The sequence below is a fragment of the Primulina huaijiensis genome, chromosome 17 (assembly GCF_012295235.1).
Source record: "Primulina huaijiensis isolate GDHJ02 chromosome 17, ASM1229523v2, whole genome shotgun sequence".
NCBI lineage: Eukaryota > Viridiplantae > Streptophyta > Magnoliopsida > Lamiales > Gesneriaceae > Primulina > Primulina huaijiensis.
In genome coordinates, this window is record NC_133322.1 from 2,358,907 (window position 1) to 2,377,384 (window position 18,478).

The 18,478-nt window shown below is 35.0% G+C and overlaps 1 protein-coding gene across 4 annotated transcripts; it reads left to right on the plus strand.

The window, feature by feature from the left end:
* The first annotated feature begins 158 nt into the window (after positions 1–158).
* LOC140962870 (DNA gyrase subunit A, chloroplastic/mitochondrial-like) lies at positions 159–17,947 on the plus strand. Of its 4 annotated transcripts, XM_073421924.1 has the most exons (27): positions 160–703; positions 1,728–1,797; positions 1,944–2,009; positions 2,318–2,419; positions 2,764–2,808; positions 2,877–2,975; positions 3,099–3,185; positions 3,869–3,939; positions 4,717–4,825; positions 4,943–5,005; positions 6,002–6,067; positions 6,247–6,335; positions 8,081–8,129; positions 9,455–9,541; positions 9,857–9,950; positions 11,674–11,744; positions 11,833–11,922; positions 12,773–12,898; positions 12,982–13,139; positions 14,692–14,773; positions 14,860–15,024; positions 15,096–15,197; positions 15,426–15,559; positions 16,189–16,309; positions 16,473–16,527; positions 16,605–16,704; positions 17,507–17,947. In XM_073421924.1, exons 1-27 carry the CDS (start codon positions 297–299, stop codon positions 17,613–17,615), a joined length of 2,817 nt encoding a protein of 938 aa, XP_073278025.1. In that variant the 5' UTR covers positions 160–296; the 3' UTR covers positions 17,616–17,947. The 4 variants fall into 4 exon arrangements, with proteins under 4 accessions (XP_073278026.1, XP_073278025.1, XP_073278029.1 ...); XM_073421928.1 differs by lacking the exon at positions 1,728–1,797 and having other exon boundaries at positions 575–703; XM_073421926.1 differs by lacking the exon at positions 160–703 and having other exon boundaries at positions 1,728–1,792.
* Positions 17,948–18,478: the final 531 nt, after the last annotated feature.

Sequence of the window (18,478 nt, forward strand, 5' to 3'; positions counted from 1 at the left end):
ATGTTAAAAATATTATTTTTTATTGTGAATATCGATATGATTGACATGGATAAAGATTGATGAGACTGTTTACTCTAATAATTTAAGTCCACAATAATTAAAAACAAATTGTAAAAAAAGAAACAATTTGAACGACATGCACGTGCAGCTCAGATGCTTGAACATAATCTTTGGCTTGGCGGGCAACCCTCTCTGCGAATTGCAAAACCCAAACGCCCAACTTTAGGGTTTTACCATACTTGTTTTTAGTACTTCAGACAACAAAACCTCGTTCTCTGCTCAATCTTCTTCATGGCATGAATGCGCATTGCATCCATACCCGACCCTCTTTTCCCATGGCTTTCGCTACTGGACTTCGTATGCTCCGCGCTTCTCACCGCCAGCTAGCGTTCCTTGCCGGCCCGACCCGGTACCCCCTGGCGGATAGGACCCAGCTTGTCGCTAAGGACCGGCGGAGGTTATTTTCCGTGAAAGTTTCCGCTTCGAGGCGGAGGGAGGATGAGCACGACGAAGAGGGCAATGATGGAGTATTGGCTGTGAGGCAGAGAGACGGAAATGGAGGCGGAGGCCAGGGTAGAGTAGTCGTTTCTGAGCTGCACAAGGAGGCCACGGAAGCTTACATGTCTTACGCCATGTCCGTGCTTTTAGGTCGGGCTTTGCCTGATGTCAGAGATGGTTTGAAACCCGTCCACAGAAGAATATTGTGAGTTTCGTTGTTACACGTTTATTTTGTTTGGATAATATTTTTCCCACACTGGTGCCGGATATATGTGCAATATGTTACGGCATTGTGCGGAAAATAATGAGTATGTGGAAGAAAATGGCCACAATGATGTCGAACTCATGTTGTAGGTGTTGGGATGGTGATAAATTGGTGGTTTCGTAACGACATAAAGCATTTGATTAGCCTGCAGTTGGCTAATTATACTAAAAATAATGGTTTGCTGATGCTACTGTATGTATTTTTCTATTGTTGGCTTGAAGCTTGGTGCTTTACAGAGTCTAGTAGTGTGAATTGTGAAGCACAAAAATTGTTTTAATTTTGGTTTCTTAGCTGGATAATTAATTTTTTAATTTATTTTTTGCACCACATTCTTGAGTACTAATCACAAGTATCAATAAAGGAAGTAATTAGACGTCAATTTAACTCCAACCCAATGCAATTTTGAAAGAATAGTAATTGTTAAAGACATGATGCCTCGTTTTATGGACGCTTTTGTAAATAGAGAACTTCCTTTAAGTGCTGCAAATATAATTATCGTGGAAGTTGATCTATCATGGGGATGTGTGTAAAAAAAGACAAAAAAGAAACGGACAAACAAAGAAAGATAACCCAACTATTATTGTTGAAGTGATTGTGTAAGAATGGGGAAGAATATCGATTTCAACAACTGTAACTGCCGGAGCAGGGAAAAGGAACTTGCTTGCTAGGAGTACCACTACCACTCAGAACATCTTTAAACTAACTTTCTATAATTCTATCATTGGATTATCAAAGCTTCCTGACAATTACTGTGACACATATTGGTGTTGCTTGTGCATTTGTTAATTGCTAAAGTGATGCCATTTGATACTCATTTTGGATTTTCTTGTGTATAATGCCTATTAGCTGTTGTTTTACGCATGTAAAAAACTGTTTATCAACTGATCTATACTAATTTATGAACTTGATACCGAAACTTAAGTTTTCGTTGGAATTAAAAAGTTTCTTATTATTATTTGAACAGATATGCAATGCATGAATTAGGTCTTTCATCGAAGAAACCTCACAAGAAGTGTGCAAGAGTTGTTGGTGAGGTTGTATTACATTTGAAAAGAGTTCATTTCTCATGTTATATGAAGTTTTCACCCTATATTATTTTCTGTGCCTTATTTTTTTAATCATGGTCAAATAATAGTTTTCATATTGGAATGTTCTTTTAATATTTTTGATTCAATTGCAGGTTCTTGGTAAGTTCCATCCCCATGGAGACAATGCCGTGTATGATTCATTGGTCCGAATGGCTCAGGTACCATATCTATCCGATCAAGTAATCTGAAAACGCAACTGACAAATTGTTGAAATCCTAATTCGAAAAGGACATAGTCACCGTGAATCTTGATATTTCATCGATTATCTCACCATCCAAGAATTAAACATTTACGGTAATGTCTTTGTTTCAAAAGAGTAAACTATAAGAACTTGCCGATAACATAAACTATGCTACTTTTATTGTTCTGAGATTATAATGCTGTGGGAATTCCCACCTGAATTTATTTAGATTGTAGTGATTATGTAGCTACAGCAGAAACGAAGTTTATAATCTGTACTTTCTAGGATTTTTCCTTGCGTTTCCCACTAATACGAGGGCATGGAAACTTTGGATCAATTGATGCCGATCCTGCTGCTGCAATGCGTTATACTGAGTGCAGATTGGAGGTGCGGTGGTATAAGTTTATTTTCTTGTTTATATTTTGCATTGATGCCTTGCAAGACTTGGTCTTGAGGAGTGTTGCCAATCATTGATTACTGCCTCATCTCAATATGTCATTAATGTAGTTTATTACCAGTGAAAGGTAAACTTGCTGAATATATGGTTTCCCCTGGGCTTTAAGCTTCTGTAACCTGGTTATTCATGTGCAAAATTTTTATCATCTTACCTTTTGGCATACACTCTGAGTGGGACCCTCTTTGAAATTAATTCTTTTTCTTGTTTGCTACTGATGTCTTAAGCATTTTTTTTGTATTTGATGGGCATTCATGTTTCATGGTTCTTTCCTCAGGCCCTTACGGAGGCTATGCTTTTGGTGGACCTGGAACAAGATACTGTCAGTGCCTTCTTTTGAATTGCATTTTAGTTATTGCAATCTCGAACAACATTTTTCATATGATGTAGGTTGATTTTGTTCCAAATTTTGACAACTCTCAAAAAGAACCATCTTTGCTTCCTGCACGCATACCCCATTTGTTGCTGAATGGTGCTTCTGGGATTGCGGTATGATTTTAACCTCTTATATGTTTTATTGCCTTTTTTATTACTTCTAATGTTCTGGATGGTCGATTTGGATTTTCTTATTTCATCATCAATGTATCACATCTTATGTAAGTTTGCTTTCAGGTAGGAATGGCGACAAATATCCCACCACATAATCTCGAGGAGCTTGTAGATGCACTATCTGTCTTGATTCATAATCCTGAAGCAACGGTAACATTTAATGTCAAAATCCATATCTTTAGATTTCCTTTTAATATTTTTTAAATAGAAACTTTAAATTAATTTCTGAACTTCTATTGTGGCCCTTTCTATTCCATTTATTTGGTTCCTACGTTATTTTTTGAGTTGTGTAATGACTATCAACATCTAGTCTGGAGATTTTCTCCTCATAGTCTGAAAAGGTTAATATCTTTGCCCTGCAAAATTGTTGAATCATTCCGTCCTGTCTGGTGTAATCTTCTCACGTATGCTTTGACCACAACCCTCCCAAAAATTTATGAAAATGAAAAACCATATAGTACTTTTCTTTCTATAGGGGCAATCTGATTATGAAATTAAAGTTGTTAATGCAGTGTTTATTTGTACTGTAGTGCATAAGTCACATTATCCTGTGCCTTCCATAGCAGCATAGAATTAAAAGAAAATGAGGGAAAAGAACACGGTTTCAGTACTACTCAGTACTCAGTATGTTTCACATACATAAAGATGTTTCATTGATGCAAGGTTTCTACAGCATTATCATAGCATACTATTGTTTATTCTATCAGTTTTTTCAGTATCTTTATATGGTTATGAATCTTATCAGCTGACTGTTAAACATTATTTAGAAAATTGGTCTTGATTCTTGACTCTTCTTTTGTATCTCATGCTTTTGTGGCATACTGGCATAACAGTTGCAAGAATTGCTAGAGCACATGCCGGGACCTGATTTCCCAACTGGAGGAATAATAATGGGAAATCTAGGGTAAGTTATTATACCCTTCTCTCTTCAATGAAACTGAGTGCGAAACAAGATTTTAGTTTCAAGAGTGTTGTTTATATATAACGTGTGCCCTTTGGGAAACACATAAACCGTGCTATCGTCCATCTTAGAAACTTTCTTCTTACATTATTAAAAATAAAACTGTGACGGAATATGAAAAGAAGATGAACTTAGCCTGATGTGGCGTCCCTAGGATAAGATGATGTTATTTTGTATTTTAGTGTTATGAATGTTTCTTTTGTCTTGCATGCATTCACATGTCTACAATTAGTTCATGTGCATGGTGAAGTTAGATATTATCCATGGACACATGTTGATATATTTGGAGCTGTTACTAACTGGGGTGTAATAGTTGTAGATGATCTCTATTTCTGAAGTTGACGGACAGCAGATCCACTCCTATCATTGTTAGAAATTTTGTGGTTGGATGGCACTGTGTCCCATTTATTGTTGTTTGATGAGTTTCCTAAGTGTTATAGGCGGGGAAAATGCATCGCTTATTTCTCTTCACCATTTGCATGAAAACTCATAGCTTTGTTTATTTGGAACCTCTAGTGGAGATTGAAATTGCTTTTCATGCAGATGACAACATCGGTGGTTTTTGTTCTCAGTTTACTGTGATTCGGACGAGTAGATGCTTTTTATTAACCCATTGCGTAAATTCATTCCTCAATACAGCATTTCCTTTTAGTCCTTAATTTATGGTTGTCGATTTGCTACACGATTTGTTTTTTCTTATATCTTATTTATTTTGTCAAGCATTTTAGAAGCATACCGAACTGGACGAGGTCGTGTCGTAATCAGAGGGAAGACTGATGTTGAATTAATTGATTCCAAAACCAAACGTTCAGCAATTATAATAAAAGAGGTTTCTTTGACAGTTTAATATTAATTATATAATACTTTTATTTTTTTTTCCCAATTTTAATTGGAATTTCAGTCGAATGACACTGTCAATCTTGAAATGGTTTCATGTTGGAAACAGGTTCCGTATCAGACTAACAAAGCGTCTCTTGTTGAGAAAATTGCGGAACTTGTGGAGAATAAGGTTTGTAATTACTATGATTGGTTCTCTTTTCCAAAGATTTTAAGTTATGCCTTTTGTTATTTCCAGCCTTATTGGATTGCCTCATCTTTCCTGAACATGTACACTGTACAGACATGATTATATGTAATTATCTGTGTGTAAATAAATGCATGTAATATGAGTTATATTATAATTATCCCATTGATGGTGTTCGGTGGAAATGGCTTGTACTCTGTTGATGTTTCAGTTTAATGTAGGTCATCATCATATTGGATTTACTTGGACCTTTAATGATTGCTCTTAATTATTATCTTTGGCTGATGCCTTATTGGCTTCAGATTTGAAATATCTGGGCATATCCTGGTCGATGCTTCTATTTGCTTTTCATTGATGCTTCTGTTTATCAGTTTCCATGAGCTGAATATCACCTATTCGAATGTTATATAGCTTTACCTATATGTTGCCATTATGTTTCTTCCCAGTCAGACTTAAGAATATTTGTATTAGTTTGTCAGGGTGGTGGTATATAGAAATATAAGCATGCTACGCTATGCCCTTAATGCTCTTTGGTTTTCTTTTAGAATCTGACAAATAGTGATACTCCAGGTTTCATGATAACTTTTACTTGTAACTGGGGATGGACATTAGTGTAAGCTGGTCGAATGTATGTTTATGTTGGGTTTGTTGGGTCCAGTGTTATGCTTACCTTCCCGAAGAGAGATGCATTTAAATATTAAAGTATCCTAAGTTTGAATTGTAAGTAACAAAGGGCGTTCCTTCCAAACAAAGCAACATATTACTGTACTTATACACACCTTTCCTTGCTTTTGAGTTTTTGCCCTTTCTCCCACTCAGTGCTAGGACTACTGGAATCAAAACTGGTTGTTTTGGTGCATTGCTGTCTGGTACTTCAGGCTGGATCACTGAAGTGTTTCTTTTTTGTTCATCCTTTAGCTTCTTACTTTCATTCAAAATATATTGCTATTAATTTATGTTGAAGTTTTGAGTTTTTGTTAGGTTTTGGAAGGAATAAGTGACATACGCGATGAAAGTGATCGATCTGGAATGCGCATAGTCATTGAGGTAGTTCTTGTTTTGTTTATGAACTTGTGTTTATTTTTCATCTGTCGAAGACACTGGTATCTGCATTATCAATTTTCAGTTTTACTGTATAATCATTTTGATATTTGAGGATTTTGGAGTTTATCTCTGTACTGCCTTGAATTGTTTTTGCTTTGCCTCCCAAATTTCCAAATTTCCAGATTAAGAGGGGATCAGATCCATCCATTGTTTTGAATAGTCTTTATCGTCAAACAGCTCTTCAATCTACATTTAACTGCAACATGGTGGGGTAAGTGTTTTGTATATCTTTTTGCTCTAGATACATCATTTATAGCAATGCAAACTTATCTGTATCTCTTTAGGCGTTTACAAAAAAAGAGAGATGTTGAATGCTCCTGTGCACTATTCCCTTAGTTAATTGATACTGATTGGTGTTTTATTTGCTAGCTGTAGTCAGTTTACATTGGCAACCTACCTCATGTGATTTATGTTTTTGTCACAAAGGTCAAAGATATTGTGTAAGGATCTTGCCTACTGTCATTGGGACCTGTTATTTTTTACTATGTCATTGTTATTCATTCTTCAGAAATAGTTTCAGTTTCTTTCTTGACTCGCCCTCCTTAGGTTTTATGGTGGTCGCTGAGGATTTATGTCTTGCAATATTTAATTTTCATTATCGGTAATCATAAATGACAATATCTCGCGTCTGACATGGCCTTAGGTCATGCATTTTGCTGTTTTTTGACAACCGAAGATAACTGTTAACATAAGAAAGCTACTTCTAAAGTTCAACTTGTATTTTAAAAAATATAAGTTTTTGGGTGACGATGCGTCAACTACCTAGTGAGCCCTGTCACAAATTGGATACTGTATTTTCTTCTGGCTTGACACCTTTTTAGGTCTCATTTCATAAACATATTCCTTTTCATGTTCAGAGTTATAGGAAATTGAATCCAGATGTAGAGAACCCAATGAGATACTTCATATTATCCACGAGGCCATGATGGCATTTATATAGTATTATTGATTGATGAATGGAGATTTGAAGTCTTATAGGTATATATTTGAGGTGTTTGTTACTTTTCATTTGAAAAGCAAAATAGTTAAGATGATTTTTTTTATATATCTCGATTATACTTAGAATAGTTGATTTGATATGTGAAATGATAAAGTGGAGAGGCACCGACAGGTCATTATATTTGTTGGTCAATCTGGATGGAGCAAAATAGAAGGATTTTACAATATAAAATAGTCAACTGAAGAATGTTAGGGAAAAAATTAAGTTTCGGACATCTGGCTGGATTGGAAAACATTCAGAGATTAAGAATCTCTAGATTTCAAATTTAGTTAGGGAGTAAAGTTATATTTGTTGTTGATATGATTAGTGATTTTACCTTCTTTTTTCCCCTTGCGGATCTCTTGTCCGTTTTTTGTAACTATTAAATTTTAATCTTCTAATAAATTATCGTTTCTTATTAAAAAAAAAAGTGGAGAGGCAATTGGTAAATCAAGTTGTATGACAAAATGTTATAATGTTAGGTGGGAATGATTTGATTTGATGAATTTAAGAAATAATGGGATGAATATTTTTCCTTTCTTTTTACTTTTGAAGCAGAAAAATAGGTTGAGGCAAAGAAACCTTCATTTTAGAACAGAAACTGCACAAAGTTTTCCTTTTAAAAAGGGATGTTGTCAAGGCAATTACATGTTACTAATAGCGTCTTCCGATCATTTGTTAGAACTATATATTTTTCAGAAAGAGATCGAGTCATTCCTCGCAATGGTGATGACATTCTTGGTTTATTTGTTGAAATCCCGCAAGGAATATGCCTATTGATGTTATTTTATGTCATTGTTTAATATTTTTCACATTCATTTTCTATTTTTCTTCAAATGTCTATTGTTGGAATGCAAAATGGTACACGTAGATTTTTCCTCCTTTATGATCCATTACTCCTATTCTATTAGATTGCCCTACACTTAATGTAAAATATGTTTCTTCTGTATTTACCCTTGGCAATTTCTTCATCTCAGAATTCTCAATGGTCAACCAAAACAGATGGGTTTAAAGGAAATACTTCAGGTTAAAAACACTCATTTCTATTTACTTTGATACGGTTGTGGATGTTTATCAGGTGTTCATTTATTTTTCTGTATTAATTCAGATATTGACTGATATCGAAAAACTGAGTTCTTATCATGAACCCTATATATTAAAAACATATTGATCCGGTATCTTGGATGGTGAATTCAAAAAGTGCAACTTACGTGCTATCATCAGAAATTTAAGGACTTTGATTTATTGATTGAAATTTTTTATGCATGATCATTTTTTACCGCTCATCAATATTAAGCTATAAATAACGTATAAATAATCAGACAAGGATCAAGATTTTGTGTGTCAGTTTATTGAGAAAATGGTGGATTTTACGCATAGCAGTTTACTAAGGTAAAGTATCTTTAGATATATGATTTATACGATTGCGGACAAAGGAATGCACTTTAATGCGCCTTTTCACTATTGTACAGTTTTTTACCTGTTGAAATCAGAATTTGTTCAAAAGTATGGAGCATCTTGGCCTTTTGGGGCCTATTCAGTATTTGACTCAATGATGTGCCGATGTGGTATGATATGAATGAGAACCATGGATTGAAACCACCCTTAATATTTACATCAATAAAAGTACAGGAGTGTATTTAAGAATAATTCAAAAACTATTATTTGGAAGCTTTGCACAAGAAGGAAATTAGGCTGTGCCAAGTAGAGGACAAGATTATGCTTTGTTGATCAGAAGCAAACACACTACCAAAAAAAAATCAAAGCATTAAATTAGAACGCAAGATCAGTATCCAGTGAGTGGAAAGAATTATCTAGTAAAGGAAAATTTGTTGAAAACTAACTCGAGAATAAGGGTTTAGTCATCGCCTATGGTAGTTGTAATAAATCTACATGGTTAATCCACTATCTCTCCCTCTCTTTTCTTTCTTTATGGGGATTGATTGAGGAATGCATTGACTTTTCTAGGTATGAACAGATTCAGACTGTCCTCTGCATGCATATTTATTTCTTTTGACTTGTTGCCATTGATATCTTTGTGCATTTGATCACATTTTTTCCTTTCCATGGTTTAAGTGTTTTTGTCCTTTATTACTTGGAAAGAAGCACTGAAATGCTTATGTAGCACAAAAGTTTAGGAATTCAGATGTGTGGATTCGAGTGTCAGTTCATGTTTTCCTATCAATTGCTATTCATAATCTCGAGCTCTGATGGTTCTGAATTTGTGTTATCTCTTATACTTGGCATACAATGCCGTTTCCCACATGCACATTTTCTCTCACTTCCTCCCTTAAAGTGGATCTGTTGATGTGTCTGAAAATATTTTTGTATAAATGTTTTTATTCTTACAGGCATTTTTGGATTTTAGATGTTCTGTGGTTGAAAGGCGTGCTAAATTTAAACTCTCACAAGCACAGGATCGTTATCATATTGTTGAGGTATGAGCTTACAAATTCAGAGTTCAATTATATTTTAAGTAACAACCAGATCCATTTTATGAATTGTGCAAAAGTGAGTATGATCGAGCCAATGACTCCTTGAATTATCATGTCTTGAGAGATTTATGTTGCCACCTGATTCTTTAGTAATGAAAGAAAAAGGTCAATTGTCTTCTGATATTTATCATTACCACACAATTCTCGTTATTTCTTTTGTTGATATGCATTTCTGTTTGGTGTTTGAACAAAGGTTATCATAACAGGACTTGTCATTTTTGTTGCTGATATGCGTTTCTGTTTGGTATGTGAACAAAGGGTATCATTACAGGACTTGATAATCTGGACAAAGTCATCGACATAATCAGAAGTGCACCAACCCACGTATTAGCATCTAATCATTTACAAAAAGGCAAGTCGCTTTAGTCTCTTAACTTGTTGCTTTGTAAACAAAAATTATTTTGTAGGTTCTTTGTGTTCCAACAATAAAGAAGTAATTTTGTTCCCGATTCTATATGTTTCAACTTTTTCATTGATAGAATGATTTCACGAGCGCTGAGTCATGTTTAATACCTTGGTGCTAGATGCCCACTTCATTTTTAATATTATTTGGAAGACATTTCGCATGTGTTTTGTTTGTTTATGACGACTCAAATTTTGAAGGTAAAACTGTATTTTTATAAGTATTAAAGTGCCTGGAAATCTCAGCGATGTTGGAAAGATGTGGACCTGGAAACCTGCTTGTTGAAGCCTCTATTGATGGTAGCAGAAAAGTTTTCTTGCTATAAAAAAGAATGAAGGACAAGAGTATGAGTAAATTATTTTCTGATAGTTAGCACAGTCAAAGAGGAGGCATGCCTTTGGTTGGAAAAGGATCGGAGATCCCAAATAGGAGTTGTTTTTGTTGGTTAATCTTTTGTTTCACTTCATCTGTGGGGCTTAAAGAATAACTCGAGGGACCCTATTGTTAGGAGATACCTCTTCCTAGTCCTAGACAGCCAGCTGAACTAATAGGATCTGTGAAAATTCTCTTTTCTCGCATAGTACTTGATAGAAATAGGTGGCATAAGAGTGGGCTCCACTTTTTGGAGATACAATTATATGTGAAATATTTTTGTGGATTGAGCTGTGAGGAGTTGACTTTTCGGAGTTGGGTCGAACTATGGACAGGGAGCATGTGAAAATTAACTTATGAATTTTCTAAAACTGGATTTCTCAAATCTCTTCTGCATTGGGAGTATGTGGTTGAAGAAGCATGACTTGTGAAGTATGTCAAAATTGTAATGCTATAGGGGCCAATTCAGTTTTTCAAGGATAGAAACTTTAAACCTCCATGGGTGGAAGCGGACTTGTTGGCTTATTTGCTTCTTATGCAATCAAATCATTTGTTTGATGTCCAAAACCTTATTAATTTTGGTACAGTTCAGCTGGTGCATATTTATGGGAAAGGCATTCAACTACTAATTTTTTGGCCATTGGGGATTCAGGGAACGTAGCTTGCTGTGCTCTAGCAATGACATTATATCTGGTTATATTTATATTAATACCTGGTTGGATAGAATTGGCATCGATGACTATGGACCAGATGTATTTGAATTGACATAATTTGTTTTTATCTTTTGGGAGACAGACCTTATTCCCCTTGTTCATTTTTTGCCAATCTGGTGAGCGGCTGTAACTGTCTGTACCTAACCTGGTAATATCATCAATGTATTTTTCCAAAAAAATCCAAAAAATAAAGAAAATTGTTCTCTTCTAACTTGTAAACTTGGGAAATACTTTTGCGTAATTACTGAAACATATTTTGACTTGTGGTCAGCTAGATGCGTTAAAGCACCATATCAGCCTCTTATCACTAAGAAGGTCTGAATCTGACACAAGCTAGCTATTGGCTGTCTGAAAATAAACTTGGGAAGAATGTGCAAAGTGGTCGGTTTGGGTTTTGGATTGCATGGTTCATGTTTTCTGTATTTTCATAATTTCATTTGCTCTTTGTACGTGTTTATGTACTTAAAAGTTTTAAACTGATTGGATAACATATGAAGGACTATTTAATTCTACTGGATGTTAGAAAATTTGTTATGGCTGAAATATCTGTTGCTTTATAGTTAACAAAAAAGTTTATTTTGTTGCAGTGTTCAGCTTGACTGACAAGCAAGCAGAAGCAATTTTAGATATAAGCCTTCGAAGGCTTACATTTCTTGAGGTGCTTCAGTATCTTGTGATTCCTTTATTTTCCTCGTGTTTGTATGGTATTCTTCTAATATTGACTACTTTCTCTATGGTTTATGCAGAAAAATAAGTTTGTTGACGAGGGGGAGTCTTTGACTGAACAAATCGCCAAGCTACATGAACTTCTCTCAAGTAAAAGACAAATACTTAAGGTTGTTTTCTCATAGAGTTTCTTGTTTCTTTTATTGAAGTGAAATTGTATCCTTGCAAGCTCCAATTCCATGGTCATGCACTCATGCTTATGTTGGTTGATTCATTGTACACTCACAAGTGGGTCGTGGGCGAAACCTTTAGAAGAACTGAGATTGGTTTGGGTGGTGCTGAAATCAATGCAAGATTTGTTCGATACAGATCTTGGACAATTTCTTAGCAAGAGGCAAATTTTTTTGGAAAGTGGCGGTTCATGAATGTTGGTCTGTGTGGACTGAGAGAAATAGAAGAATTTTTGACAACGTTGAAGCTACGAGGGAAGAGTGCAAGGAAAATATCAAGATCAAAATATTTAATTGGATTGAATCTAATGTAGACTTTCAGAATGTCTCAATCTCAGATTTATTGAGAGATTGAGCTGTGTATTATTTGATAGGGTTGGGGTCTTATTTAGTATTTTGTCGTGAGTTGATTACTAGTCCGTTTATTGTAATTAAAAGCTATTATTGATAGGGTCAGGTTCTTACGATTTTATTTTCCATCCTTTTCTTCTTTTTAATGTTGCATCCAGCTTATTGTATATTGGAGTGTGGAAGTTCACTGCTTAACAATTTTTATCCATCTTCTTGATGATCTTTGTTGTTAATTTGACCTGATAAATGTCCAGTGAAACTGCTTTCCTCGGGATGCTAAAGATTATGCTTTTTTCTGTGTCTTTATTTTATTGTAGTTGTCTTAATTGTTTAATCCATGTATGCATTTTTTTGAGTGCTGACATTTGTGTCATTCTTGTCGTCAACTTTAAAGTCAGTGAATTTCCATTTTATCAAGTTATTCGTGTTTCTTGCATAGTTGATAGAAGAAGAAGCGATTGAAATAAAGAATAAATTTTCTACTCCACGGCGATCGATGCTGGAGGACAGTTACAGTGGCCAAGTTGAAGATATTGATGTCATCCCAAATGAAGAAATGCTATTGGTACTTTGCCTGCTTTGTTTTTTTTCATAATAAAAAATGTTCATTTTGTCTGTGCTTCCAAAGGTTCCTGGTTCCACTTACAGGCCCTCAGCGAGAAAGGCTATCTAAAAAGAATGAGGCCTGATACTTTTAATCTCCAAAACCGTGGGACTATTGGTAAATCAGTCGGAAAACTGAGAGTAAATGACACAATGTCTGATTTCATTGTTTGTCGTACCCATGATCACGTTTTGTACTTCAGGTATTTGCATCTAGTTTCTCTCTATTAGTTTTGTTTTTATGAGTAAAAATTTGTTTATTATTTTCTTTCTGTTAAACTTAACTTGTTTGATATCAGATTTTAACCTCTGAAACTTGTTTTGTGTTGGAAATTCACCATCTAGAACTTGTTTTGTGTTGGAAATTCACCATAATTTTTTAAAATCTGGAATCAATTTGGAAACTGTACAGTTTCTTTACCACAATCTCTGATTACATAGATGCAAATGTGAAGGATGGCAACTCTGAAATAGCAGCTGTAATGTGAAGGATGGCAACTCTGAAATAGCAGCACAATCTATATGCGGTTTTAGCCAATCAAGATTTAATGGTCTGCAAGTACAACCATATAGACTTAGGAGGATAAAACGTTTCATATTTTTCTTTTGCATACCCTTTCAAACTGGTATACGCGTGGATCTTAGCTAGGTTATCTACATGATATTCTTCGGCTACAAGTTTTTTTATAAGAAACAATATTTTATTAATGATATTATAAGAGTTAGTTATGGCTCCCTTTCAATCTTAATTCTGTCGTAAAGTGATCAAAATCAATATCGACAGAAGTGAACCTAATATGATGTAAAAGAAGATTGAAGAAAATGAATAATCTTCGTTGCTTGGTTCATCCACAAAATGATGATAACTTAAAGCTAAAATCTTCAACCTTATCTGGAAAAAAGGAAAATGTGTAGAATTTATAATTTTAGAAAATGACTGCGTTTAGATTGGATCTTTCCAAGAAAGGCTCGGGAATTATTTATCATGGAGATGACTCTGACAGACGGAAAAAGAAACAACAGATTCTGGTTTTTGACTGTGCACGCCATCTTTTGGTCTCTGTGGTTAGAAAAGAACAGTAGATTGTTTGCGGATTCGGGAGAGTCTTTGGACGAAGTATGAGCAAAGATCAAATTTAGGGTCGCGACTTGGACAACAATGTTACCGGAGTTTAAACATTTACTTGCGGATGTCATTAGGGATTGGAAGTTTGTATGTTGTTGAGTTAGGTTTAAAGATTTTATTTTAATCTATTTCTAATATAGTTCTTAGGATTACTATCCATTTAATCCGACTGCTTATTTTAATGAAAAATAGTTTCGTATAAAAAAAAAATTTTAGAAAATGAGATCCCTAATCCCTTGATTGCAGGTCTGGTACGTAGATATAGCACTTTACAATTTAGATTGTGGAAGCGATAAAGTTTGATTGGGAAAAAACTCCGCGGCCAGGGCTATATATTTGTTGTTTTCTGTTAGGCAAACGTGGATTATAGAGTATTCTTCATAATTCTCTGTTAGAATAGTATCATATATAAAAAAGACAACTTTATCTCTTGTGATTTGTTTTTTATTGATAAACACTGCCACTACCTTATCTGTTCTAATCTTCAGCTTTCACTGTGCTTTCACTATAACATCAGTGCCAGTTTATGTATTTGTCCGTCTGTGAGTTTTATTTTTATTCCAGAGGTGTAACTTGGTTGTGTTATGATAAGTCTAACATTACTTAGCCCATGCTTAAAATTTCCACAGTGATAAAGGAACAGTTTACTCAGCTCGTGCCTATAGAATTCCTGAATGCAACAGAGCTGGTGCTGGCACACCACTTGTCCAGGTATTGTCTTGCTCTACTTGATCTTTTAGTTTGTCTTTTTAAATTATACTATATTTTTTGTGGTTAATATTTTGCTCTGAATCCAGATCTTGTCCTTATCTGATGGCGAGAGAATAACTTCCATCATTCCTGTGAGTGAATTTGACGGAGATCAGTATCTTATGATGCTAACCGTGAACGGATACATCAAGAAAGTTTCTTTGAATTACTTCTCATCGATAAGATCAACTGGAATCATAGCAATTCAACTGGTTTGCCCATGTCCTTCTTGTTTGAATTTTTTTTATATTTTTAAATCTGAGACCTAACTTGGAAATTTCAGGTTCCTGGTGATGAATTGAAATGGGTGAGGCGTTGTACAAATAATGATTTTGTAGCCATGGCCTCTCAAAATGGAATGGTGATTTTGAGTGCTTGTGAGAATGTAAGTTTATAATAATACGTATCTAAACTATTGGCCTAATGCCATATGGGGATAATTATTGGAACTGGATTTGTAAACACATTCCTGTTTTTGCAGTCAATACCATTTGTTAGCTCTAGTTATATAATTTAATTTCATTTGTGACAGCTGATTATGCGTCCAGCCTTACATTAAATTATTTGATCTGTCTTAATCTGTTTCCAATGTTGGCATGGTTTGTTTTTTTAGGTTAGAGCGCTTGGAAGGAACACAAGAGGTGCAGTTGCCATGAGACTCAAACAAGGGGATAAAATGGCAAGCATGGACCTGATTTCAGCATCTCTGAGCAAAAAGTTGGAAAACTGGGAAATGCAGCGGACACAGTAATTTCTCAAATGACAACTTTGTTGAAAGCATGTATTATTATAGTTAGCGCTATCCATTTTTGTTGTCATGTATGATTTATACAGTAATAACATGAAGTGCAGCTGCTCTGGTACACTATATCTATCTATGCTGCTCAATATTACTTGTTTTGTCTGCATTCGAACATTTCTTTGTACGTTATCCTAATGCTATTCTAGGGTTGATTTTAAACTCAAGGGAACAAAATCGAACTATTTTTAATAAACTTCCCATACAGAACACTCATATAATCATTGGTTTATTACAGTAGATTGACAATTAAATTGGTGACATGGTTCTGTCGATTAATGTGTACCTTTTCCACTTGGAGAATGTGATTTATACACTAAAGCTTTCATTAAGCTTCATTGAAGTGTCATTGGATTTTTTCTGATAGTGGTTAATGCCCAAGGTTCAATGCTTCCATTCCATAAATTCTCATCCATATTTTAACTTGCTGTATACCTAATGATATTGTTTCTGTTTGTCTTCAGTATGAGATTATACTTTCACTTGTTGCTTCATTTTTTTTTTTATATAATAATTGAAGATTTATCTTTTCTTTTGCTAATTGAAATTTTCCATCTGTTTCTTTTTGTTTGGTCAGTGGGAGGAGCTTAAGTGGTCCGTGGCTGCTGTTCATTTCTGAAAATGGCTTAGGCAAGAGAGTTCCTCTTAGTAGCTTTCGGATGTCACCATTGAATAGAGTTGGTCTGAAGGGTTACAAGGTGGGTCTCCTTCTCATCGGGGGATGAATAAAGAAGATTATTGGACTTGTTTCCTCTTTTGGGGGAGAGAACAATTAACTTAAGCAACAATAGTATACTGTCCATACTATAAAGATTAGTTAAATTATGTGCTACATGCTCACTGTGTGCTGTAATGGCGCAGTTTTCATCTGAAGATCGTCTGGCTGCGGTTTTTGTAGTTGGGTTCTCTGTAGGAGGTAATGTGTTCTTCAACTTGGTATATTATTCTAGTCAATAATGGAATATGTAAGTAACATGAATGAATTCTGAGCAGATGATGGAGAAAGTGATGAACAAGTTGTGTTGGTCAGCCACAGTGGAATTGTGAACAGAATCAAGGTTAGGGATGTCTCCATTCAGTCTCGATATGCAAGGTATTACGAGTTCTTTTTCCTAATTTTCTATTGTTTAGGACACCTCTTAGTGATTCTCATGTAAAAATGATCATGTTTTTTTGTCTGCTTTTGGAATTATGCATGTTTACATCTGTATGTTTGAGTAGGTTGAAGCCAGATTCTATAGCTCGTCTTGTTGGGTGCCAATAACCAAAGAAGTTGTCCATTGGCTAGTAAATGTAATTTAGTATCATTGTGCTGTGTTCACTTGATGGTGTGAAGGGGATCGGCCAGAGCCGCCGGACACGCCAAGCTACATGTTAGAATTGATCCCCGCTCATTTGAAATGCTCTTGTAAAAACCCAACCTGGTTTAAAGCAAGATAGACCTGATCTAGGTCTCGTGAATATAAATGCAGCCTTTTTTTAAAGTGCACGTGTAAAAATTACATCACTCTACTTTGAGATGAAAGTTCAAAATCTGGATTCTAGATTGAAAAATGAAATGTTCTCACCAAATAACCGCATAAACCAAATTCCTGACTCTTGTTCCTTTGTACAATGGTTAGAGAAATCTGAGAGCGCTCCACCCATGCCTTCTTTTCCTGAATAATAGAACCTGGGCACACTGTTTTAGTAATATGAAGATGATGTCACAGAAATATCTGTGAAATTATTTACCTGATTTCTCCTTGCACAATCGAGTACAATTTTGTATTGTCACAGGGTTTAGGATGAGAATAATTCATACCACTTGGAATGCTGGAGGTGGCATCGATCATTTAGCTCTCATTTTCTGACTTTTTTCACCTCCTTTTCTGCTGCCTTCGTTTCTTTTCCAGAGGAGTGATATTGATGCGCCTCGAGTATGCTGGAAAAATTCAATCAGCTTCCCTTATATCAGCAGCTGAAGCAGAGTCTGAGGAAGTTCTGGCGGCCGAAGAAGCGTAAAGACAATATTTAGATGGAAATTTGTAAGTTCTTTCTCTTACTTGGGCTAGCTATGATGGTATGTAAACTCTGTAAATACTTGTATTTTGCCATATACCCTCTCTTTACGTAGCTTGATAGAAGTTTCTGCGTCTATTATTATTCTGCAAGTTAAGAGGAAACATTTACTTCTGATCCTGTTTCCTTTGCCTTTTGGGTTTCCTTTGCCTTTTGGCATCTTGCCTTGTTTGGCATTGTATGACGTTGTACGAGAATTTTAAGTTCAAAGAGAATGGTATTGATTTCCTGGAGGAAGACTGCTTTTATATAACGGAAAGTGCGTTTTTCTGTTATAGTAGGAGTGTAATTTTTGCATATGACAAACTGTCATTTGCACCGAGCTGATTTGAAAGTATGTCCAAGCTTTACTCAAACTTCGATAATTTTGAATACGAATCAAGTGCACCTCGTTTATAGCATTTGTATGTATAGCTTGGGGAAAAATGAGTCCACTTCAAATCTTCATTGTCCACAGAACTCCAAACGAGTGTTCCTAGAATATAGCACTCAAGGCTACAAATTCAAAATCTAAAATCCAAATTCCAATTGCCAAGAATAACGTCAAACACAAGCCTTTCTTGCAAATGCCACTTCAAATCTTGTAAATTCCGAGCGGTACAGTTTGTTGATTTTTCTGTGTACTGTATTTGGGTAGAAAGATTTGGTTGACCTGGATATCAACACTGATTCAAATATGTTTAATTTGTTTGTATAATTATCAGTTTTTTTTTTAATTTCAAATCTCTCGTTGGTACATTTTTTCTAATCATCTCTATTTCAATTTTATGATTTTGATATAATAATAATTCCCACAATTCTATAGT

Excerpts from the sequence above, each read along its gene's own strand:
- LOC140962870 (XM_073421924.1), top strand. The coding sequence starts at position 297 with ATGAATGCGCATTGCATCCATACCCGACCCTCTTTTCCCATGGCTTTC. Across the intron at positions 2,420-2,763 it reads ATACTGAGTGCAGATTGGAG|GCCCTTACGGAGGCTATGCT; the intron begins GTGCGGTGGTAT and ends TTCTTTCCTCAG. Across the intron at positions 15,198-15,425 it reads TTTTGAGTGCTTGTGAGAAT|GTTAGAGCGCTTGGAAGGAA; the intron begins GTAAGTTTATAA and ends TTGTTTTTTTAG.